At 39.6% G+C, this 25,751-nt stretch overlaps 1 protein-coding gene across 8 annotated transcripts in view; it reads right to left on the bottom strand.

Moving 5' to 3' along the window:
- The window catches only part of PDE6A (phosphodiesterase 6A), a 100,818-nt gene that overhangs the window by 30,355 nt on the left and 44,712 nt on the right, over positions 1–25,751 (bottom strand). For all 8 annotated transcript variants that reach the window (XM_069102640.1, XM_069102641.1, XM_069102643.1 and 5 more), the window contains 6 exons: positions 24,374–24,439; positions 23,192–23,338; positions 21,994–22,101; positions 18,706–18,815; positions 17,667–17,754; positions 12,413–12,513 (listed from right to left, as the gene is read on the bottom strand). In XM_069102640.1, the coding sequence (XP_068958741.1) occupies positions 12,413–12,513; positions 17,667–17,754; positions 18,706–18,815; positions 21,994–22,101; positions 23,192–23,338; positions 24,374–24,439 (620 nt within the window). The remainder of the gene's footprint in view (positions 1–12,412; positions 12,514–17,666; positions 17,755–18,705; positions 18,816–21,993; positions 22,102–23,191; positions 23,339–24,373; positions 24,440–25,751) is intronic.

Here is a 25,751-nt window from a genome sequence, read left to right as displayed (position 1 = left end):
GCAATCATAATTGAAGAAAAAGCAAAACAAAAATAGACCTAATTAAAAGAGATAAACAGGGAAACAACATTGTGCTAAAAGGTACCATAGACAAAGAATTAATATCGGTACTGAACACATATACACAAAATGGCATAACATCTAAATTCTTAAAGGAAAAGTTAAATTACAGGAGGAAAGAGAGAAAATTGTAATAGTGGGAGGATTCAATTTACTCTTCTAAGACCTAGATAAACATAACTAGAAGATAAACAAGAAAGGAAGCAACTACTTGCTCTGGCTCTCTTGTGTTTTGTTTTGTTTTGTCCCTTCTTTCTCATTATTCCCTCCATTGGTTATAATCCTTCTTTACAACCTGACTAATGTTCAATGAAGGTGTTTGTGGAACCTATATTTGATTACATGCCACCATGGGGGGGAAGGAGAAGGAGGGGAAAAAATTTGAAACTCAAGGGATTGTAGAACTAAATGTTGTAAACTAAAAGTAAATAAATTTAAATTTTAAAAAAAGTTTAACAAGAAAGCAAAAGAGATGAATAGAATTTTTAAAAAGGTAAATATGAGAGACCTCTAGAGAATATTAAATGGGAATAGAAAAGATACCTATTCTCAAATGTACATAGAACCTTCACAAAAATTGACCATATATTAAGTCATAAATACCTCACAACAATGCAGAAAAGCAGAAAAATTAAATGTATCTTTTCTTGAACATAATGCAATAAAAAATTACATTCAATAAAGAGCTTTTGAAGCATATATTAAAATTAATTGGAAACTAAATAACTTAATCTTAAAGAATGGAGAATCAAAGAACAAATTATAGAAACCATCAATAACTTCAATAAAGGTAATGGCAACAATGAGTAAACATACCAAAATTTGTGGAATGCAGCCAAAGTAATACTTAGGGGAAGTTTTCTGTCTCTAAATAATTAAATCAATTAAAAAGAGAAACAATGAGTTGGTCATGGAACTAAAAAAAAAAAACCTAGAAAGCCAACAAATAACTCCCCCCAATTAAGCATCAAAATAGAAATCTCAAAAACTAAAGGAGAGATTAATAAAATTGACAATAAAAAAATTGAACTAATAAATGAAACTAGGAACTGAGGAGTTTGGGGGAGGTTGTGGGAGAAGGAACACAATAAAATAGATGTCATTAATTCATTGATTTATTTTTTAAGAAAGAAAAAATCTAAATTACTGGCATGAAAAATGAAAAAGGTGAATTCACAACCAATGAAGAAGAAATGGAAACAATTATTGGGAGTTTTTTTGCCCAACTATGTGCTAACAAAACTGATAATTGAAATGAAATGGATGAATGTTTACAAAAATATAAGTTGCCCAGATTAACAGAATAGGAAATAGAACTACATAACCCTATCTTTGAAAAAGAAACTTAGAGAACCACAAATAAACTCCCAAAAGAAACAAAACTTAAGACCAGGTAGATTTACAAATGAATTCTACCAAACATTTAAAGAATGACAAATTTCAATACTTTAAAAACTGTTTGAAAAATAGGTAAAAAAGAGATCCTACCAAATTCCTTTTATGACACAAATATGATCCTGATCCCTAAATTTCAGAAAGTCAAATCAGAGAAAGAAAACTATAGAACAATTTGTCTAATGAATATTGATGCAAAAAAAAAATTTATAAAATATTAGCAAGGAGACTACAGCAATAAAACACAAAGATACTACACTCTGACCGGTCTGGATTTATACCAGGAATGCAGGGCTATTTTAGTATCAGGAAAACTATAAATATAATTGACTACATTGATAAGAAAAACTATAAAAGTCCTATGATTATTTCAATAGACAGAAAAAGCTTTTGGGAAAGTAGAATACTCATTCCTATTAGAAACACTAGAAAGCACAGAAACAAATGGAATTCTCTTTAAAATGATCATTAATGGCCATCTAAAACCAAGAGACAGCATTTTCTATGATGGAAAAAAGCTAGAAGCTTTTTAAATAAATAAGATCAGAGTGAAGCAATATTGCACTAGGAATGCTAGCTATAACAATTGTTGTACCCGAAACATAAGCAAAACCCAGGTAACAATTTAGAAGTGAACCCTTTATTGGCACCATGTTGGCTGATGGGGCCCTTCTCCAAATCACTCAGCCCCAACCCCAGGCAAAGCTTCAGCTTTTAAAGGCCACCCATGCTGCCAACAGTTAGGTATTACTTAAGCAGGAACATTGAGGCATCATCTCATGCCCATCAGATTGGCTAAGTTGACAAAAAAAGGTAAATGACAAATGCTGGAGAGGATTTAGGAAAGCAGGTACACTAATGCATAATATTGAAAGCAATATGGTACTATGTTCAAACTATACTTAAAAAGTTGTTAAACTGCGCTATTAAATTTCTGACTCAGCAATTCTGCTAGTAGATCTTAAGGACTCATATGTACAAAAATATTTATGGCAGCTCTTTTTGTGGTATCAAACAACTGGAAACTTTGGAAATGCCTCCATTTCATTCATTTCCCCCAAATTGGGGAGGGGCTGAGCAAATAATGGAATACTATTGAGCTGTAAGAAATGATAAAGGGGATGGTTTCAGAAAAACCTGGAGGGACTTGTATGAACTGATTGGAATAGAAGTGAGCAGAACCAGAAGATCAATTTATACATAACAACAATGCTGCAAAGATGTTCAACTTTGAAAGACTCGGTAACTCTGAGCAACACAATGATTAACCACAATTCCAAAGGAGTTGTGATGAAACATAAATCAACCTGAAAGTCTGGTTAAAAGAGGCAAACAAGCTAAGTGATAGGTATTTTATATTGTTTATTCCCTTAAAACTAGAGGATACACAAATACACCAAGTCAGAAGTTAAATTCTGACTGTCTGATAAAAAGAATGAGAAGCCTTAAATACATTTTAGAACAATCCCAACTCAGGATGTCTGTGTCACTCAAATTTATGATCTCCACATATGTTTGATCATAATATCAGAAAGGAATTTTCTTAATTGAATAGGTTGCAAACACAACAAGATGAGAGAGTTGACAGATTGTCAATTGTAAATACAACCCAGGATATCCGTATTTCCTTTATCATTAACATGACATAACATAGCACATGTTCATAAAATATTAAGATAAGAAAAGTCCCATTGTTCAAGATGGTGTCTTTGGTTAAGGTGCCTCATCCTTAATGACCATAAACAGAGGAATGCTCTTAGTTTCATCTGGCCTTGTAGTTGTTGACACAGGAAGGGGCATTCTGGGTTAACTCAGACAATGAAAAAGGGAATATCTTTTAGGTCAAGGTGTTTCTTTTGGTTGATTAGCTCAGGCTCTGGCCCTTCTTGAGGTTCAAATTATCTTAAATGATTATCACATGCTATCTACCTCTAAAAGCCTATAGATTTGGAGTGCAGACAGAAGCATATTTTCTTCTCTCTCATTCTTTTTCTTTATTATTTTTTGGACATGGCTAATACAGGAATATATTTTGTATGGCTCTACATATTTGTAATGGATTTTGTTTTTCTTGTCTTCTCAATGGGTGGGGCAGGGGGAAAGGAGATAATTGAGAACTAATAATACAATAAAATTGAATTTAAAAAAATTTAACCTGTCCTTTTAGGCTAATTTCATACACACACTTGTGTGTGTATGTATATATGTATGTGTGCATATATATGTATATCACCCTGACAGGCTCATTGCTAAAACCTACCAACCTCTAGGCCAATCTTTTTTCATTTTTCATTATATATATATATATATATATGTTGATATCCCTTCAAATATCCTTACCTCCCAATTAATCAACCTTTTCAACTCCCATCACCTATATCTTCACTCTATCTTTGCCCCTCACAGGCATGGAAGCACTCATCGTCCCTCCTAACCGTGTTACCTTCAAGATGTTGAACTTTGAAACTGCGCTCTGATCATGCTTCCTTGATCTATCATTCGTCTATCATTTTGCCTCATTCCTCCTAAATCAATTCTTTGTTCCTCTCTGCCTTTCCTGTTCTTGCAGTCAATCACCCCTGTTTTGCCCTCGCTGTTCTGCCCTTCACAGTCTTGGTCCAATACTTGATTAGCTTGTGTCTCCAAAGAAAGCACGATATGATGGAAAGAGGCTTGACTTTGGAGCGAGGCGACCTGGTTTGGAATTCTGCCCCTGAAGCTTATTTCCTGTGTGACCTTGGGCAAATGATTTAAACTCAGGGTAAATAAATGAACAATTATAATTAACCTTTTATCTGCTAATTACTTAAACTCAGTTTTCTTACCTTTAAAGTGAGGTTGATCTGAACGAAACCCTAAGGTCTCTTACAATTCCAAATCAAGGATTCTATGAACTGCAATCAATCCATTGTCTTCTACCTCTGAATCCCTTGCTCCCTTGTTCTACAACCAATCATCAACAGTGAGTTACTCGGCTCCCTTTCGCCCCCACTACCCAGGGGGATGCTGATTAACATTTCATAACTTCTGGGCGAGTACCTGTGACACACGTTTAAATTTACTCTGTATTTTTAACATTTTCTCCATAGCTTTCTTAAGTCTGGATAATCAACAACAACAAAAAATTAAATCAAGCCCAGGTTTGTAGCACTTGCTAATTTCTAAGGCATAAATGCTCACAAGGAAAATTTAACCCATTTGAGCTGGCTCCAACACACCCCTGGTTGCCACTATCATCCCACCTCTCTCTCGTGGTTCTTAATTTTTTTTCCTATTTCTAATCATATTTATTTATTTACTTTTAGTATTCAACATTCATTTCCGCAAGATTTTGAGTTCCAAAATTTCTCCCCATTTCTCCCGTACCCCCCACCCCAAGATGGCATGCATTCTGATTACCCCTTCCCCCAGTATGCCCTCCCATCTATCACCTCCTTCCTTCTTATCCCCTTCTCCCTTACTTTCTTGTATTGCCTGTATATTTTATTACCCAGTTGTATGTAAAAACAATTTTTTTACATTTGTTTTTAAAAACTTTGAGTTCCATATTCTCTCCCTTTATTCTTCCCCACCCACCTCCATTGAAAAGACAAGCAATTCAATATAGGTTGTACATGTGTAGTTATGCAAAACATTTCCATAATAGTCATATTGTGAAAGGCTAACTATATTTCCCTCCATCCTATCCCACCCCCACTTATTCTATTTTCTCCTTTGACCCTGTCCCTTTGCAAAAGTGTTTGCTTGTGACTATACCATCCCCCAATCTGCCCTCCCTTCTATCACAACCCCATCCGCTTCCCCCCTACTTTCCTGTAGGCTAAGATACCCAATTGAGTGTGTATGTTATCCCTTCCTAAAGCCAAATCCAATGAGAGTAAGGTTGACTCATTCCTTTTCACCTCCCACCTCTTCCCTTCCATTGTAATGGTTTTTTCTTGCCTCTTTTATGTGAGATAATTTACCCTATTCTATATGTCCCTCTCTCCTTTTCCTAATATATTCCTCTTTCACCCCTTAATTTTGGTTTTTAGATATCATCCCTTCATATTGAACTCAACCTGTGCCCTCTGTGTAGATATACATATATATTCCCTTCAACTTCACTAATACTGAGAAAAGAAAAGAAAAGAGTTATAAATATCATCTTTCCATATAGAAATATAAAAAGCTCAGCTTTTAATAAGTCCATTATGATTTCTCTTTCCTGTTTATGTTTTCACGCTTTTCTTGGTTCTTGTATTTGAAAGTCAAATTTTCTGTTCAGCTCTAGTTTTTTCATCAAGAATGCTTGAAAGTTCTCTATTTCATTGAATAGCCATATTTTCCCCTGAAGCATTATACTCAGTTTTGCTGGGTAGGTGATTTTTGGTTTTAATCCTAGCTCCTTTGACCTGTGGAATATCATATTCCAAGTCCTTCAATCCCTTGATGTAGGAGCTGCTAGATCTTGTGTTATCCTTATTGTGTTTCCATGATACTCAAATTGCTTCTTCCTGGCTTCTTGTAATATTTTCTCCTTGACCTGGGAACTCTGGAATTTGGCTATAATATTCCTAGGAGTTTTCTTTTGGGGATCTTTTTCAAGAGGTGATTGGTGAATTCTGTAAATTTCTATTTTGCCCTTAGAATATCAGGGCAATTTTGCTAGATAATTTCTTGAAGGATGGTGTCTATGCTCTTTTTTTGATAGTGGTTTTCATGTAGTCCAATAATTTTTATATTCTCTCTCCTGGATCTATTTTCCAGGTCAGTGGTTTTTCCAATGAGATATATGACATTGTCTTCTATTTTTTCATTTGTTTGGATCTGTTTTATAATATCTTGATTTCTCATAAAGTCATTAGCTTCCAATTGCTCCAATCTAATTTTGAAGGAGTTATTCTTTTCAGTGAGTTTTTGAAATTCCTTTTCCATCTGGCAAATTTGTCTTTTTAAGGCATTTCTCTCCTCCTTGGCTTTTTGGGCCTCTTTTGCCATTTGAGTTAGTCTATTTTTTTTTTTTTGCTTTTTGGAGGGCAATTGGGGGTAAGTGACTTGCCCAAAGTAACACAGCTAGCAAGTGTGTCAAGCACCTGAGGCCAGATTTGAACTCAGGTCCTCCTGACTCCAGGGCTGGTGGTCTATTCACGGTGCCACCTAGCTGCCCCAAGTTAGTCTATTTTTTAAGGTGTTATTTTCTTCAGTGTATTTTTGGGTCTCCTTTAGCAGGCTGTTGACTCACTTTTCATGACTTTCTTGCATCATTTTCATTTCTCTTCCCAATTTTTCCTCCACTTCTCTTACTTGAGTTTCAAAGTCCTTCATGAGTTCTTCCATGACCTGTAATCAATTCATATTTTTCTTGGAGGCTTTTAATGCAGGAGTTCTGACTTCATTGTCTTCCTCCCACTCTGTGCCTTGATCCTTTTTGTCCCCAAAAAAGGATTCTATGGTCTGTTTGTGCTTCCTCTGCTTGCTCATATTGCCAGTCAATTACTTGACTTTTGAGCTCTTTGCCAAGGTAGAACTCTGCTTCCAGAACAGAGAGAGCTTTGTCCCAAATTCCTGGGGTTTTTGCAGCTGCCGGAGCTATTAGGAGGGTACCCTCTCTACAACTCCCACAAGCTCTGGCTCACTGATCACACACCCCAGGACCAGCACCCAACTGCGATCCAGATCCAAGCAGATTAAAGCAAGAGCTATCACCCTCTAAATAGTCGCTTGGTCCCCCTACAATCTGCAGGCCAGGAGCTCCTGAGGTAGTCACGAGGCTGTGCCACCACACCGCCACCACTTTTTGCCCCAGGGGCAAGGGCCAGACAGTGTTCATGCATCCCTTCCCCTCTCCCCATTCTAACAGAGTTCCACACTGACCTTTTACTTTGTCTTTGGTGTTTATAGGTTGAGAAGCCTGGAAACCACCACAGCTGCTGGTGGTTCACTCTCCTGAAGTCTACTCTGGCTGCTGCTAGCCACCCTGGGGCTAGAACCACACAGCACCCATGGGACTGTGCTAGGCTTCCAGCTCAGTGTGATAGACCTTTCACATCAGCCTGCCAGGCTGCCTTCAGTGGGAGGTTTGTTTCTCTCTGTCACTTTGTGAGTTCTGTAGCTCTGAAGTTTGTCTGGAGTCATTTTTTTTACATGTATGGGAAGTGGTTGGAGCTAGAGCCCATGCCAAGTTTGTGCTTCTCTGCAAGCTTGGCTCCTGGGTCCCTCCATTCCATTTTTTTGTTTGTTTGTTTTGCTTTTTGGAAGGCAATTGGGGTTAAGTAACTTGCCCAAGGTTACATGGCTAGTTTTGTGTGTGTGTGTGTGGGTGTTAAGTGTCTGAGGCCAGAACTGAACTCAGGTCCTCCTGACTGCGGGGCCGGCGCTTTACTGACTGCGCCACCTAGCTGCCCCCTCCATTCTATTTTTTAAGGAATTATTTTCTTCAGTAAGCTTTTGGACTTCCTTTTACATTTGGCTAATTCTGCTTTTTAAGGCATTCTTCTCCTCCTTGACTTTTTGTACCTCTTTTGTCATTTGGGTTAGTCTATTTTTTAAGGTACTATTTTCTTCAGTATTTTTTGGGGTCTCCTTTAGCAAGCTGTTGACTTGTTTTTCATTATTTTCTTGCCTCATTCTCATTTCTCTTCCCAATTTTTCCTCTACTTCTCTTACTTGCTTTTCAAAATCCTTTTTGAGCTCCTCCATGACCTGTGGCCAATTCATATTTTTTTTTTGGGAGGCTTTGGATTAGGGGCTTTGACTTTGTTGCCTTCAGGTTGTATGTTTTGATCTTCTTTGTCACCAAAGTAAGATTCTATAGTCTGATTTTTTCTAAGCTGTTTGTTCATATTCCCAACAAATTACTTGACTTTTGAATTCTTTGTCAAGGTAGGACTCTGTTTTCAGAGTGGAGAGTGCTCTGTCTCAATTTTCAGATATTTTGTGCAGCTGTTGTCAGAACTACTTCTAGACTCTTGTAAATTTTCAGTTCTTCTAAGGTGATATGATCAATGGAGAGGTGTTTACTCCTCTTTTGCCTGTGTTCTGGTCTGTGAATGACCACAAGCATTCTTTTCTGCCTTGGAACTGTGAGGAGGACACCCTCTCCACAGCTGCCACAAGCCCTGCCATGCCAGCACTCTTCCTCATCCCAGGACTTACTGCCATCCAAGACTGCGACTCAGATATAAGCAGGACAAAGCAAGAGAATCCTGCCCCAGAACCAGCAAAGAGATCCTTGCATTCTCCCTGTGATCTGTTATTTGATTCCACCACCATCTGTGGACCTGGAGCTCCAGAAGTAACTGCTGCTGCTGCCACTGTGACATCCGCCACCCTGGGACTGGGGCTGGACTGTGCTCTTCTCTCACCTAGCTCCCAGAGTTTCCCCATTGACCTTCTACTTTGTCTTTGGCAAAGCACGGGTGCCAGTGAGTCAGTCCCTTGAGGCCTGGTTCAGCCTGTCTGTGCTGGTGCAGGCCATGCTGGACTACGCTCTGCTCCCAGCATGGTGTGATAGACCTTTCCTGTTGGCCTTCCAGGCTGTCTTAGGCTGGAGATGGGTTTCACTCAGTCATGTTGTGGGTTCTGTAGCTCTAGAATTTGTTTAGAGTCATTTTTTACAAAAATTTGTAGCGGCTTGGGGGAGAGCTCAAGCAAGTCCCTGCTTTTACTCCACCATCTCGGCTCTGCCCCTTCTCCCCCATGGTTCTTAATGATGCTAAAAGAAGTCATGTAAAACCATGCCAACCTGGTCCACTACCAAGATAACATGAATAAATTTGTTATTTATTTTCAGCTGAATCCTTGCTATTGCAATCAGTCTTTTATTCTTCCTCAATTGACCATCACATTAATCTCAGCAACTTTTTCAGACCTCTTCTCACCTTATAATAGTTGTCCCACTCCCATTCCCCTCTTCTAAGATGGCTTTGGCATACATTTTACTGAGAAAATCAAGACCATCCATCACATGTGCTCTACTCCACATCTTAAAATCCTAACACAACCTTTCCCCCCTTATTCTAATCTCTAAGGAATAGGTGGCCATTAATGACAATGGCCATTGACAACTCTCTTTGTGCTCTTAAATCCATTTCTTCCAGGAGCTTCCCTTTCATCTTCGATCTCTCGGTATCTGTTGGCTTCTTACCCAATACTTACAAACATTCTTAAGGATGGTCTCCACTATTCTACTTTTCATTTGATCTTGTCATCCCTTTACCCGATTATCCTACATCTTCCTTCTCTTTCACTGTCAAATTTTTCAAAACGGTCATCCACACTCCCTGCCTCTACTTCCTTGCTATCCACTTACTTCTCAGTCTTTTGCAGTCTATCTCCTAGGCCTGCCACACTACTGATACAGTTCTCTCATTTCATTTCTCTTTTAAATGCTCTTTTTTTGTTGTAAATTTAGTCAACAAACAAGAACATTTTAATAAACAAAGAAGAGAAATGAGGATTGTGTAGGGAATTGTGAACTTTTGTTATATACAATTTGTTTGAAAATTTAATATATTCAATTTGAATTCAGTGGATAAAACTCTGGGACTGGAGTTAAAAAGGCTCATCTTCCTGAGTTCAAATCTGTCCTCAGACGCTTATTGGTTGTGTGACCCTGGGCAAGTCATTTAACCCTGTTTGCCTGTTTCCTCATCTACAGAATGAGCTAGAGAAGAAAATGCCAAACCAGTCCAATCTCTTTGCCAAGAAAACCCCAAATGAGGTCATGAAGAGTAGAACACAATTGAATAACCAAACAACAACAATAATAATCAATTTTTTTTACAAGTATTAACCAAATCAGTCTTTTTACACTCCCTTCTGAACTTCATTAGCTTCTATGTATTTCAATTTTTATTCATGCTCTTTTTTTGGGGGGGTAATCTCTATCTCTATTCACTAATCCCTCCCCCATGTAAGTTCTCTCATACAATAAATAAATATAGTCAAGCAAAACAAATGAACATTACTAATTAACTTTTTATCTGCTAAATCTTAGGACTTTTCCTCAATTTTCCACTTTGGTGGCTTTTGACATTGTTGATCCAGTATTCCTGGATACTCTCCCTTGACCACATCATGTTCTCTCTTGGGTCCAGGTTACCCTGCTTGCTTCTTTCTTACTAGATCATCATCTATCTCTCTGTCCCTAAGTGTGGGTGTCTCCAGAGGCTCTGCCCTCAGCCCTCTATACTTTCTCCAATCATAATCTCATCAGATATCATAGGTCAATGACCACTTCTAAGCAACTGACTCCCAAACCAGTATTTCCAGCCATAATCTCTGTCCTGAACTCCAGGCTTACCTGTACAGCTGTCAGCAGAAGATGTGTGTGTGGCTGTCCTGTGAACATCTTAATCTCAGTAAGTGCACAACGGTAGTCATTCTCTTCCTCCTTACACTCAAACCTCCCCCAAACTTTCCTAATCCATTTGAGGGCCCCCCATCCTTTTAATTGTCCAGGTTCACAGTCTTGCAGCCATTTTCAACTCTTCCACCTCCTTCACCTATATCCAATTAGTTGTCAACTCTTGTCAGTTTTACTTCCAATGTTATATCCTGAATACAGCCCCTTCTTTCCACTTACATAACCACCCTACTTCAGAGCCTCACTCCCTCTCTACTGGAATGTTCTGATAAAAAGGAAACAAACATTTATTGAGGATCTACTATGTGCCAGGCATTGGGCTAAACTCCTTACAAATATTATCTCATTTGATTCTCTCAACAATCATGGGAGGTAGGTGCTATTATTATGCCCATTTTATAGCTGGGAAAACTAAAACAGAAGTTGAATGACTTGCTCAGAGTCACACAGCTACTAAGCAGGTGAAGCTTTATTTGCTCTTATATCTTCCTGACTCCCAACCTAGTGTTCTACTATCCGTTATACCACTTAGTTGCCTCTCACAGCCTATTAACCGATCTCCCTGGTTCCAGTCCCTCTTTTCTTCAGGTTTCTAGGTGCTATGATAGATGAAGTGTTAGCTTTGGAGTAAGGAAGGTTGGAGTTCAAATGTTCCTTACTAGCTGTATGATCCTGGACAAATAACAGGACCTCCAAATTAACCTCTAATGTAACCTCTAAAATTGGCTTGGTTTTCCCATCTGTAAGATGGAAATAATAGCACTTACCTCTCAGGGTTGATGTGACTCAAAATGAGTTAACATATGAAAAGTGCTTTAAAGACCTTAAAGCACTATACAAAATGATAGCTATTGGCATTATTGTTATTATTTTTATTCATCATCATCATCTTTAATCCAGCTAGTACTCCCCTACTCAGAAACCCTCAGTATTTTCACATTACTTTTAGGATTAAAATACAAACTCCTCAGCCAGCTCTTTAACATCCTTCACAAACCAGTTCTGACCTCCCTTTACAGCCTTACCTAACTTTACTATTCTTCATAAACATTACATTCCAGCCCAACTAAACTCCTAGTTGCTCCCCAAATTCAACATTCCATTTCTCATATTTGTGCACTCCCATAATGCAAACCCTCAATATTAGGAATGTACCACCTCCTCATATGTCAGAATCTATTTGTTCAAGGTTCAACTTAGGTGTCATGTTCTTCATGAAACTTTCCCTTCCCTGATGCCTCCAGTTAACTCTCTCTGTCTCTGTGTCTCTCTCTCTGTGTGTCTCTGTCTCTCTCTCTGTCTCTCCTCTTACTTTTCCTCTCTCTTGCCTCCTATCTTTCCTCTTTCTCTCCCCCCTGTCTTTCCTCTCTCCCCACCCCCATCTTTCTTCTCTCTTGCCTCCTATCTTTTCCCAACCAGTAGAATGTCAGAGGTCAAAGACTGTCTTAGTTTTGTCTTTTAATGCGCAGTGCTTAGCAAATAGCAAGCACTTAATATGTGTTGGTTGGTTTAATTAAAAGGTGTCCCCATGCATTATTGCATTTTGTGTTTAAACTCTATAAGTTACTTGAATAAAAATCCTCCTTAAGCTGAAGAGGAAACACATACTTGAAATAAAGGGCCAGGTCAGTAGCAATGATTGCGATATCCATCATATGAATGGCATGTTCATGCTGCCTTCGATTAAGGTTCTGGAAGATGTTTAGACCCTGAGGAAAAACAGAAGAGAAGCATATTTTAAAAGCCATAGCATCCTCCTACCACAGGATTTGGGGCAGCTGAGAGGAAGTCTGTTCAAGAGGAAGGAAACCTTTCATTTGTTTGGATCCACTAAGGCCTTGTGCCTTAAAGAGATAATATTATCTCCCTCTTTCTGTGAAAAAGGAGTCTCAGAAGAGGCAAGATGTGAGGGTGCAGGGATGAACTCAAATGTCCTGAGCTTGAGTTTTGAGAAAGACTGGATTGGGTGTGGAGGGAGGCAGGGTTGTTGGTGACTGAAGAAAACTGGAGTGTCTCTGCTGCTGTTCCTTGCCATGGTTAGCACACATCTTATAAATTACTTAGCACAATGCTCGGCACGTAGTAGGTGTATAATGCTATTGTTGTTGTTGTTGTTATCTTGAGACCAAGATGGGAAGTGCACCTTGGTGGACCAGTCATTGCCAAATTTCTTCCATTCTGGAGAACTGATACCAGATGGTGATTTTTGTCTATCTTTATTTATCCTCTCCCATGTAGTCCCCTCACTCCTGCTTTGGAGAGTATGTGATAGATACATCTTCAAGCTTTCTTTCTTTAAATTTATCAACATCTCTGTTCAATTAGTATTATAAGTCATTATAAGGTACAAGTATGGTTGACCAATGCAATTTTTATGCACATGTATTTCATTAAGGGTAATGGGGAATATGAGATAGAAAGAGAGGCAGTAATTACGGTGGTCCAAACATAGAGAGGACAATTGAGAAAGAAAACAGATTTTTGGAAGTTGCCAAGATCCTTTTCAGTTGAGGGGTTCTGGTGCTATATGAAAGAGAATCTTACTGATTTATATTACATAATTTCTCAAAACAAGGTAAAAGCATGAATCTAGCTTTTCCCCCTAATGGCAATTTCTGTCTGGGAAGAAGATGGGTGAAGTATCTCTGAAGGCTACATAGCCTTACCCATTGCTCTACTCTGCCATACTCAATGAGATCCCTTCACAGGGTACCTGAGGATGGTGACTAGAAAGAAAGTCAAGAAACTCACACCTAATGGAGAAGAGAAGTACCTGGAAAAGATCCACATTCCAAAGGCGGTGGGGCCAGAGGGAGAGGAAGTAAAATCCTAGTCCTTTCTCTCCTGCCATTTACATGGTTTGAGTTGCTTAGAGCCCTGAGAGGTTAAGTGACTTGAATAAGGTCATACAACCAGTATGGTCAGAGGTGGGATTTGAATTTTGGTCTTCCTGGTTCCAAGGCTACCTCTTTTACCACTATACCATGATGCCTCTCAATGAAGGCTGGGTTCAGGTGTAATACTCCTTTTTATTTTATCTCATTTTTTAATATTACAGATCAAATGATCCACCATATTTCCAATGGGCTTATAATGAAAAAGGCTATGCACCTCCAGATAGAGAACTGATGGGTTCAGAATAGAGATTGAAGCATATTTTTTTTCCTTTTTTCTAGTTTTTTTAAAACATGGCTAATTTGTAAATATGTTTTGTATGACTACACATATATACATATACATGCATGACATATATACATGCATATGTGTGTATGTATATATCTATATCTATCTGTATGTGTGTATATCTATATCTATCTGCATGTGTGTGTATGTGTATGTGTATATTTGGTTGGTTTTGTCCTTCATTCTTGAAGAAGACCAAAATGACATCACTATGTTGGAGTCAAGGTACAGTGTGTCTGACTATGTTTTATCGGAACAGCATGAGCTTGGAAGCACAATTTCTTTTGGGTGGTCAAGAATTCCTTTGAGGTATTCCTTCAAAATTATATTGGAGCAAATGGAAGCTAATGACTTTATGAGAAATCAAGATACTATGAAACAGATCCAAACAAACGAAAAAATAGAAGGCAATGTGAAATATCTCATTGGAAAAACCACTGACCTGGAAAATAGATCCAAGAGATAGAATTTAAAAATTATTGGACTACCTGAAAGCAACAATCAAAAAAGAGCCTAGAAATTATCCTTCAAGAAATTACCAAGGAAAATTTCCCTGGTATTCTAGAACCAGAGGGCAAAATAGAAATTGAAAGAGTTCACAGATCGCCTCTGGAAAAAGATCCCCAAAAGAAAACTCCTAGGGATATTATAGCCAAATTCCAGGTCAAGGAGAAAATATCACAAACAGTCAGAAAGAAACAATTTGAATATCATGGAAACACAATCAGGATAACACGAGATCTAGCAGCTTCTACATCAAGGGATCAAAGAACTTGGAATATGATACTCCACAGGTCAAAGGAGCTAGGATTAAAACCAAGAATCACCTACCCAGCAAAACTGAGTATAATGCTTCAGGGGAAAACATGGTCATTCAATGAAATAGAGAACTTTCAAGTTTTCTTGATGAAAAAAACAGCTGAATAGAAAATTTGACTTTCAAATACAAGAAGCAAGAGAAGCATGAGAAGGTAAACAGGAAAAAGAAATCACAAGGAACTTATTAAAGTTGAACTATTTACATTCCTACGTGAAAAAACAATAATTGTCACTCATGAGACTTTTCTCAGTATGAGGATAGTTGAAGGGAATATATATGTATATATACCATATAAATGGGTATATGTGTGTATAAATATATATTGAGTGTGTGCACATGTATGTACATGTACACATAGACAGAGGACACAGGATGAGTTGAATATGAAGGGATGAATCTAAGAAATGAAATTAAGAGATGAGAGAGGAATATATTGGGAGAAGGAGAAAGGGAGAGATAGAATAGGGTAAATTATCTCATATAAAAGAGGCAAGAGAAAACTGTTACAATGTAGGGGAAGAGCAGGAAGGTGAAAGGGAATGGATCAACCTTACTCTCATTGAATCTGGCTTAAGGAAGGAATAACATACACACTCAATTGGGTATCTTGCCCTATAGGAAAGTATGGGGGAAGGGGATAAAAGGGAGGATGATAGAAGGGAGGGCAGATTGGGGGAGAGTGTAGTTGGAAGCAAACACTTTTGCAAAGGGACAGGGTCAAAGGAGAAAATAGTATAAGTGGGAGGTGGGATAGGATGGAGGGAAATACAATTAATCTTTTACAATATAAGTACTATAGGAAATGTTTTCCTTAACTACACATGTACAACCTATATTGAATTGCTTGTCTTCCCAGTGGGGGTGGGTGAAGAGGGAAGAAGGGAAAGAATCTGTAAATAAAAGTTTTAAAAACAAATGTTTAAAAAATTGTTTTTTACATGCAACTGGGAAATAAGATATATAGGCATTGGGGCATAGAAATCCATCTTGCCCTACTAGAAAGTTGTAGGGGGATGGGGAAAGATATAAGAGAAAATAGATTGGGGAAGGGGTATTCAGTAGGATCACTTTCTTGGGGTGGGGAGTAGGGGAAAGATGGGGAGAAAATTTGTAACTCAAAATCTTGCAGAAATAAATGTTGAAAACTAAAAATAAATAAATAAAAACAAAAAAAAATTAAAGATGCAATAAAAAAGCCAAAAAAAAAAAAAAAGAATTCCATTGAGGTGAACTTATAAGTAGTGGGGAGCTTGTAGTCAGCCCAGTGTCACCTAAAAACAGGAAAATCTGGGGGATATCACCATCTATAGGGAATTCCTCTACCAATTAAACATATGGTACAATGAAAAATACTCTGGATTTTGAATCAGGAGATTAATGTTCCTATTTATTTCTCTTATATTAAAAACTATGTGGAAGCAAGGGTACCAATGCATTATTGGTGGAACTGTGAACCAATCCATTCTGGAGAACAATTTGGAACTATGCACAAAGGGCTATAAAACTGTGCAAACCCTCTGTCTCAGCAATACCATTACTAGGTCTGCTCCCAAAAAGATCAAAGAAAAAGGACCCCAAAGTAAAAACTATTTATAGCAGTTCTTTTTGTGGGGGCACAGAATTGAAAATTGAGTGGATGTCCATCAATTGGGATATGACTGAACAGGTGGTGGTATATGATTCTGATGGAATACTATTGTGCTGTAAGAAATGACAAGCAGAATGCTTTCAGAAAAAACTTGGGAAGACCCATATTACTTGATACAGAATGAAGTGAACAGAACCAGGAGATACCATGATCAACAGTGAAAGACTTAGCTATTCTGAATGATATGATGATCTAAGGCAATTCCAAAGGACACATGATGAAAAATGTTATCCATTTCCATAGAGAGAACTGATAGACTCTGAGTACAGACTGAAGCCTATTTTTACCACTTTCTTTATGTTTCTTGCTTTTTATTTTTTTCCACATGGCTAAAATGGAAAAATGTTTTGTATGACTTCAAATGTAAAACAACAATAACAACCACGTGGGATTGGCAGTTCACCTCTTGGGCCTCAGTTTCTTCATTAATAAAATGAAGGGGTTGACCCCAAAGAGAGCAAAGAAAGAGGAAAAGGACCTATATGTATAGAACTATCTATAACAACTCTTTTTGTTGTAGTGCAGAACTGGAGACTAATAGAGTGATTGTAAATTGGGAGATGGCTGAACAAATGTGCTATGAAGTAACGGAATAGTATTTTGCTCTAAGATGTGATGAAAGAGATAGTTTCAGAAAAAGGAAGACGATGATGCCAAAGGACTGATTATGAAGATTTCTACCCACCTTCTTACAGAGAGGTGATGGATTAAATATACAGAATGAAATATACATTTTTTGCCAATCTGGTAATTTGTTTTACTTGACTATGTATATTTGTTACAAAGATTTTGTTTTTCTTTTCTTTTTTCCATGTGGGAAGAGGTGAGATGAAAAAATAAATGCTTAATATTTTAAAATAAAATTTTAATAAAGACACAAGGAGAAAAGGTGACAATTTTAAAAATTGATAAAATGAGAAGTTTTAATTTGATGACCTCTAAAGTACCCTCCAGCTTTAGAGTTATGATCATATGAAATGTACTTCCCTCCTCTCACTGGAAAGGACTGTGGGCTTAAGGCATACTTGCTCAAACATGATTAGCACATCAGTAGTATTGCTTAACTTTTTGCTGTTGCTGTTTTTATGGGAGAAGCCTTTCTGGAAGAGGGAAGAAAGATAGCTATAAGCAAATATGACTGTGATATAAAAGCAAAATGCATAGATTAACTTTTAAGAAATGTCAACAAACAAAGAAGCACAGAACTGTACCTCATCCCTCAGCAGTGTTTTGCCAAATTCCAAATGATGTCTTTCCAAGATGGAAGATCCATGGAGTTTGGCCAGTGGATTCTGGGATCTGAAAATACAGGGTAGAGAACATTGCAGTCATTAGAATATTACAATGTAGGCTCTGGGAGGGACTTCAAAGCATAGAACACAGAATGTAAGTGTTGGAAGAGAGCGTAGAACATAGAACATGGAATGTCAGAAATGGATATCAGAGCTTTCTAGAAAGGGCCTAAAAACCATCTGGTCATTTAGTCCAACCCTTCGCTTTACACAGAAGGAAACAGGCCTAGAGAGGGGTGTTATGGGGATGGGAATTTAAGATCTTCCCTGCCCCTAGGTTCTTTGATAGGCTTAAGTGCACCTGGAGCCCATGGTGGGAGGCTTGGTTTTCAGGAATGTTCACACCTTGCTGCTCTGTGATTGGGCAGTGGGTCAAGAGGGCTGTGACATTCTCTGAGCCAGGAGAAGGCGATATGTACCCTGATGTGAAATTTTGTTTTGGGGCTCACTTTGAGAAGTGTTGTGTGATTTGACCAGACAAGGCTCTGGGCAGCTGTCGAGCCCCCCTGCTTTGAAAACCCAGATGTTGATGCTTCCCTCTCTGGTAACTGACTAGGTATGGATGTAATGGTCAGACAGCTGGAAGCCTGTCTGCTGATTTGTTTCTCTGTATTTTTTGTTTGCTTGTAACCTCTGTATTCTCTGAATCTCGGGGTGCTCACCTTTTTCCCCTGAACTAGGTAAATGATATATGTTTGGTTAAAGCAAGATTGTTAACCCATTTTGAGTTGCTTTCCTTTAGAAGAGCAGATCTAAGAACCTGTGTTGGCAGCCACCCTGGGAACGCTGGGGTGCTTGCTGCTAAGAGGAGAAATTATTTGCCCTGAGTAAGTCTCTTCTAGGTCTACCATTCCACAGTTCTATGGTTCTGGGGATGATGATAAGGAGAGGAAAGGAGTCTCCCACAAATTGTCCAGCCTTGGCTGGGAAGGTCCTTTGGGGGCCTAAGCCCACTTACTTCATCTGGTACAGATTATTGGTGCCTCTGTGATCAATGTCATGGCAGAAAGCAGCAGTCACCATGGCCAAGGCCTCCAGGTCTGTGAAGTATCGTTTCAGCTTCCCAGTCTACATGGACAATTAGAACATCTGTGTCACTGACAACCTACTTAAAGCAGGTCAGCATCCCAGGAGCAATCAAGGTTCTCATGGATTATTCAGAGACCCAGAGAAAGAATCCCCTGTGGTAACAACCCCATATCCATCACTCTGGAGACTATAGTTAGGTTCTATATACATATATAGCTATAGTTGTAGTTAGGTGTTGGGTAGAATAGGAGTTGGGAGTCAGGAAATCTAGGTCAGCCACTAACATAGGATGAGATTTTTGGTAAGTTCTTTCCCCTCTGTAGACCTCAAAGAAACAGATCAGATGAGATGATCCTTCCAGTTCTAATCTTTGATGAGTTTCTCAGGGAAGTCACGGTATATTGAGCAATCAGGATAACATCACAATGTCACAAATTAAGGTAGGAGAGCAAACTCACCTGAGAACAGGGGAGGCAACTCCTATCTGAATAATCATGATGCCCTGTAGGATTTCTGACCAGATTTCTTGTGAGAAATTCAAAGGGGTTTGCAAATAACATCTGGGCCATTCTAACAGGTGATTGGAAGCCACTATTTCTGAAGTTATATCCCCAACTCAAGGGAGGTTCCACTGACTTCTCCCCTTGTCAGGCCCCATATGAAGCACTGAATTCAATTCTGGGATCCTCACTTTAGGAAAGACATTAACAAATCGGGAGCACACCCAGAAGAGAGCAACCAGGACAGCTGAGGGGGGACTGGAAATCATGTCATATGAAGATTGGTGGAAGAATCTGAGGATGTTGAGCAAAATAAAAATACTTCTGGAATGGGGTGAGAAAAGAGACATGACCGATGTCTTCGAATGCCTAAAAGACTATTCAGAAGGAAGACAACTATTCTGCTTGGCCTCAGAGAACAGAACAAAGAGCAATGGGGGTAAATTAGAGGAAAGAGGACTTCAGCTCACTCAGAAGAAGAACTGCATAATAAACAGAGCTTTCCACCAATTAATGGAGCTGGCTTGAGTGCTTCCCATCCCTGGGGACTTTTACATGGAGACTAGATGAACACTGATTGGAGCCATTGTAAAAGAGAGTCCTTTGGGGGTATAAGTTGGGCTAGATACTCTTTGGGCCCCCTTCCACCTCTGAGCTTCTAGGATTCTATGCTATGTAGTCAGGGGCATGCTGGTAAATGGTTAACAGCTAGGTCTCGAGGGGGAAAATGTAAGCACCATAAACTTTTAAGTGAAATTTGTTTCATTAACATTTTCTCCATCACTTTCTTAACTCTGGGCAATTAGCAATAAATACATTATTTAATTAAAATCCCTGATTTATAGCTTTTGTTGATTTCCAAGGCATAAATGCTCACAGCAAAAATTTAACAGGCCTTATGAACCAAGACAACTATACTGGCTCCCGCATACATTGGCCTGGTGCCCATGCCAGATGCTGGCATATGGGAAGAAGGCAATGACGGGAGCCTATGACAGTTCTTTTGTCCACCTGCTGGCCTAGGAGTACCTACTTCTCACTCACAAGCCCTATCACGGCTCCCTCAGTGTTCGTCCTCCATGAGGCATGTTGGGATGGATGGGAGGACTTTGAGTAGGTGGAAAGGCAGAAGTGGCTTGATTTTGGTTGTATTGGGTAAACAGAGGAACAGAGAACTCTAATCATGTTACCTCATATCACTTGGAGTCACCTTGGAGCAACCTGGAGTTACCTTGTATCATTTGCTCCTATAACTCATTCATTTAATACTCCATCCACTAGGAAAGCCATGCACCCTTCCTAAGTCTTCCTGGTTTAAGTGTAACTCTGAGGAATTTGTCCCAGGGGCATATAAATATTTGGTCATGCAAATGAGGGTAGAGATGTATTTATTCTTCAATTCTGCATTCCTTTCTCCAAATGACCAGTTTACAAACATCAGGTTCAGACTAGGGCAGATCTAGACACCCATAAAAGCAGTAATGTGTACTGGACTTGGAATCAGGTGACCTGTCTCTTGCTCTGCTGCTACATTTATGAGCTTGGTGTGGTTACTTCCCAATCTTCTGTTTCAACCTCTGTAAAATGAAGAGGTTGGACTAACTGGTCACCTTTTTCTCATCCAGCTCTACACCCGATGGTGTATCACTTTTGGGTCAACCTCTTACTGAGTGTTTGCCGTCACTATTTCCACTAACTTTGCAGGACTTCCCTAAACCCAGGGAACCAACAGGGGAAAAAGATAGGGTTTTCCTTTTCCTCCTTTTTTTTCCTTCCCAAAGTAGCACACCATTTTGTTTCATACTTTTAAAAAGAATCTACAAGCATTATAAGGTGACATGTGAGCATGATATGGAGAATATATCAATGGCAGGTAAAAATGAGTTAAAGGCTTATGAGGAATGAAGAGGTTCACATTCCTAGGTATAAAGCACAGGGAAAAGGACTCTGTTTTCTTCACTCAATTCCAGTTCTCTTGCCAAGGACTATGATCCAGGTCACTGCATTTCAGGCCTTTGGAAACTATTTCTCCAACCCTCAAATATAGATACAGAACCTCTCTACCCTCTGCAGAAGTGGGGGACCATAGAGTGGAATATCGTACATATTGTCAGATGGGATTACAGTGTTGATAGGTTTTGTTGAATGATCTTTTTTCTTTTTCTTTTTTTTTAAACCTTCTTACAAGGAACGCCTTACTGGATAGAGTAGGGGAGGAACATTCAAGAATGAAGCAAAGTTAAAAGATTACAAAAATTATAGATTAATTAAAAAAATAAAAATAGCAGCATTAAAAAATTGCCTCCTCCTGCCATACTCTTGATTCCCAATCTGAACGTTTTCTCTGCCTGGACCCCAAAATCTTCATATCTCATGTCCCAGCATTCACATGGCATCTCAGAGCCAGAAGGACTTCAGCCTCTAGTCCTATCCTGTGCCTGAACCAAAAATCCCCTTAAAACAAGGTGCCATCCAGCCTCTGCTTAAAGACCTTCACTAAGGAAGAACTTGACTGCCTCTTCCCCTGGTCTTTTGTGCCTCATCTATCTCCATGTACTAGCCCAGGGCGGCTTCTTCCTCTTTTACCTGTACCCATCTTCCTGAGACAGCTTCCTTAGATAGATGGCTTTAGAGCAATGACAACACATTCCTACTTTCTCTTCTTCCCCCTCCCCTCTCTTCTTCCAAGAACTGGGCAATCACAGCATCACACCTACCACAAGCAATGAGAACATGGTCTGTCCCACGTTGAATCCATGGCGCCAGTTGTGGTAGGTAATTCTTCGGTACCCTTTGCTGAGCGAGTACATGAACCGTACTAGAGCCTGGGCATGGACATGTGGAAAGATCATGGAGTCAAAAGAGGGAGACTCATAGGGGTGACATGATATAAATGTGAGGAATTCACATCACACCATCTCCTAGAAGGCATGGACTGTTTCATTTTTCCTATATCTCCATTTCCCCCACAAGTAGTACCTCATACATTTAAAAAAAAATTTCTAGAGCTACTTTTTACTATTGTAGCAAATTCCCTGTGTGGATGTACTTTTCTGTTATAAGATCATAGGTTTAGAGCAGGAAGCAACCTTCCTTCAAGAGACTATTAAATTCAAACCCCACATTTTATAGATGAGAAAACTGAGGAGAAAAGAGGTTACATGACTTGTCCAGGGTCACACAGCTAGTAAATATCTAAAACAGACTTTGAACTCAGGTCTTCCTGACCCCCAAAGCCAACTATATGTGTACATATCACAGGCTTAATACTTGTTTGTTGAGGTGAGTGGAATTGAATTTGAGTAACACCAGGCTATGCAATGGAGGGAAATCTGACTCAGAAAAATTAACACCATCAACAGGAAACACCTTCCTGCTGAAGAACTTGAACTTCATGGGGCAGTTCAAGGAGTCTTGAGCTAGACAGTCAGAGCCCTGGCTTCCAGCCTAATTCTGGCAAGGACTGATTGTGTGACCATGGACAAGTCTTTTCCCTTTTGGAGATCTGAGAAGAACTATGCTCCAGCAGCACCCTATTGTGTGCAGGGATTTGAGCTCATCCTTTTGTACGCAGAAACAGATAGGTGGTGCAGTGGTTAGAGTGCTGCCTGTAGAGTAAGGAAGACCTGAGTTCAAATTCTGCTTCAGATAATTCCTAGCTGTGTGACTTTGGGCAATTCACTTAATCTCTCTCAGCCTCAGTTTCCCTATCTGCAGAAAAGTGGGCTTCCACTGTATTTATGATGAATAAAGCATGCCTCCACAATTCTCATTCCTGAGGTCTTCACAGAGCCTCAATGATCATTATAAATATGATCAAAATAACACAAAGTGAATTTGAGGTCACTCTCTGGATCACATGCAGAACATTTTGAAAAAGAAAAGGAAGTCAGAGGTCTGGGGTGTGAGCCTCACCTCCTGGGGTATGTGAAACTTATCCACCACTTTCAGTTCATAATACATCTGGATTCCACATTTCACTAGCTCCAGCTCTGTCAGGGGCAGGTCACTGAAGTGGAATTTATTAATTTCATAAGCCTCTGCATCTGGGAGTTCACCTTGCTGAAGGAAGGAAGGCAGAAAAAAAGGAAGGAAGGAAGGAAGGAAGGAAGGAAGGAAGGAAGGAAGGAAGGAAGGAAGGAAGGAAGGAAGGAAGGAAGGAAGGAAGGAAGGAAAGAAGGAAGGAAGGAAGGAAAGAAGGAAGGAAGGAAGGAAGGAAGGAAGGAAGGAAGAAAAAAGAAAGAAAGCAAGGTTATTCTTGGTGAGTCAGTACAAGACGAGAAGTCGGCCCCTGGCACAAAGCTCTCCTCCCTTGCCTTCCCTTTGGAGCAGAGTAGAGGGCAGCTCATCACTCCCCCTACCAGAGTATGGACATCTCCAGCAGATCTCTGGATTCAGCTCTCTTCTCTCCTTAGCTTTCACACAAAGGGGAGAGCCAAGGGCTCTGCAGACTCCTGGGTCAGGATGCAGTGAGGAAAGGCCCAAGCAAGCTGTAACTTGAGAAGGACAGCTGAGAGGTTGTTCCCCAATCTCAATAATTAATAATCTCATCATCTATTTGAGTACAATAGAACTCCAGTCAGGAGAAGGAGGGGGAAAAAAGCAGCAGTGAGGAGCCACAGTGTGGTGGCATAGTGTACAAAGAGGATGACAGGGAGACGTAAGTTCAAATCCCAGCCCCTCTAGACACTTGCTATGGGACTCTGGGAAAGTCATATATGCTCTTGGTTAGACTGGGAAGGTAACTTAGTCTGGCCTTATGAGTGAGGGGAAAGATGCACATTAATATTCATTGGCTGATGTGACAGCCACTGGGAAAGATCTTTTCCCTCCCAAATATCTCATCCATTACCTATCCCCAAGCCAAAAATTCCACCATTAAATTTATAACTTTGAATCTCACAGTCTCTTCAGGTCTTCCAGAATCTCCTGAAAATCCTTCTGCCCTGGATACCACCTCAAGTACTTATCAATTCCTTACATCACTGGGACAGGGACAGAAGGGGGTAGGGACAAGGACATTAACCCGTCTTTGCCCTGTCTCCTACAAAATCACCAATATTAGATCACAGCAAACATTGTACTAATTCCACTCACTAGAATTTCAGCTAACTCCTCTTCTTCACAGTCACAGGGCTCCTTCCCATACACTTCTCTAGTTTTCTGGAAAGAAATAAAGGTGGGAGGAGAGAGAGAGAGAAAGGTGAGAAAGAATGAAGGCATCAGTATGTATGCACCACAATGCTACCACTTGTCTCTTCTCGTCTCTCTTCCTTCCCCAGTGTTCTTTCATAGCACAAGCTCATAATTCTAGTACTTTCGGGCTTACAAAGCACCGTCCCTCACAATCCTATTTTACAAGTGTTGTTATCCCTATTTTACAGAAGGGGAAACTGAGACTCAAAGACAGGAAGTGACTTGAACCCAGTCTCACAATGGCAGAGCCAGGACTTCTTATCTGCAGGCTAGTGTTCCCACTGCTAAACGACACTGCCACCTGATCACCCACAAAGTCCTGGGACAATTAAAGAAATCGTCCATGGAGTGAAAAGGATGCTAGCTTTGAACCAAGAGGGCCTAGATTCAAGTTCTGGCTCTCCCACTTACTATCTGTGTGACCTTGGACAAGTCCCGGCCTCAGAAGTTTTTCCATTTGAGTTTGAGTTGAGTTCCTTGAAGATGGGGACTATTTTTTTCCTTTCTTTGTATCTCTAGCCTTTGGCACAGTGCCTGGCACCCAGGAGACTTAATGTAAATGGAATTGATAGCAGCCTCACTCAGCCCCAGTTTTCCCATCTGAAAAATGAGGGATCAGATTAGGTCATCTCCAATGTCCCTTCAGTCTCTAAATCTCTTCTCCTGAAGGTCCGTATTCATCTAAGATTTTCAATTTAAGAGTCTTTTTTTCTATTTTCTATTGTTTCTCAGTTCAGAAAACCAGACAGCCAGTTTGGTCAAACTCATTGAGCAGGTTTTCACCGATCATACCAGTCAGGTGGGCAATAAGCATTTATTAAACTCTTACTATATACCAGGCATTGTGCTAAGCATTGGTGATACAAAAAAAGGCAAAAATGCTCCTACCCTGAAGGGGGTGGAGCAACTTGTTAACTTATGAAAGTCTCTCACCTGGGAGAAGCAGAAAGGTGGCACAATGAATAGAACACTAGGCCCAGAGTCAGGAAGACCTGAGTTCAAATCTGGCCTCAGAGACTAGCTAGCTGTGTGACCCTGCTCAAGTCACTTAACTTTTATCTGCCTCAGTTTCCTCAATTATAAAATGGGTATAATAATATCACATGCCTCCCGGGGTTGTTATGATACAATATTTGTAAAACACTAAAGTTCCCTTCTTTTAGGGGCTAAACTAAGTGTTTTCTGCCCTTAGTCAGTGGTTAATAAACATTTCCTTATTTGCAATCAGTTCTGAAGGAGAACAAAGGCAGGACCCCTACCCACATGGAGCTCCAAGTCA

Source organism: Petaurus breviceps, unplaced genomic scaffold, assembly GCF_028583685.1.
Source record: "Petaurus breviceps papuanus isolate PSGF00001 unplaced genomic scaffold, PetGlider_PUasm1.0 551, whole genome shotgun sequence".
Lineage (NCBI taxonomy): Eukaryota > Metazoa > Chordata > Mammalia > Diprotodontia > Petauridae > Petaurus > Petaurus breviceps.
Note: the sequence above shows the minus strand (reverse complement) of the source record. Positions and strands in the feature narration are given on the sequence as shown.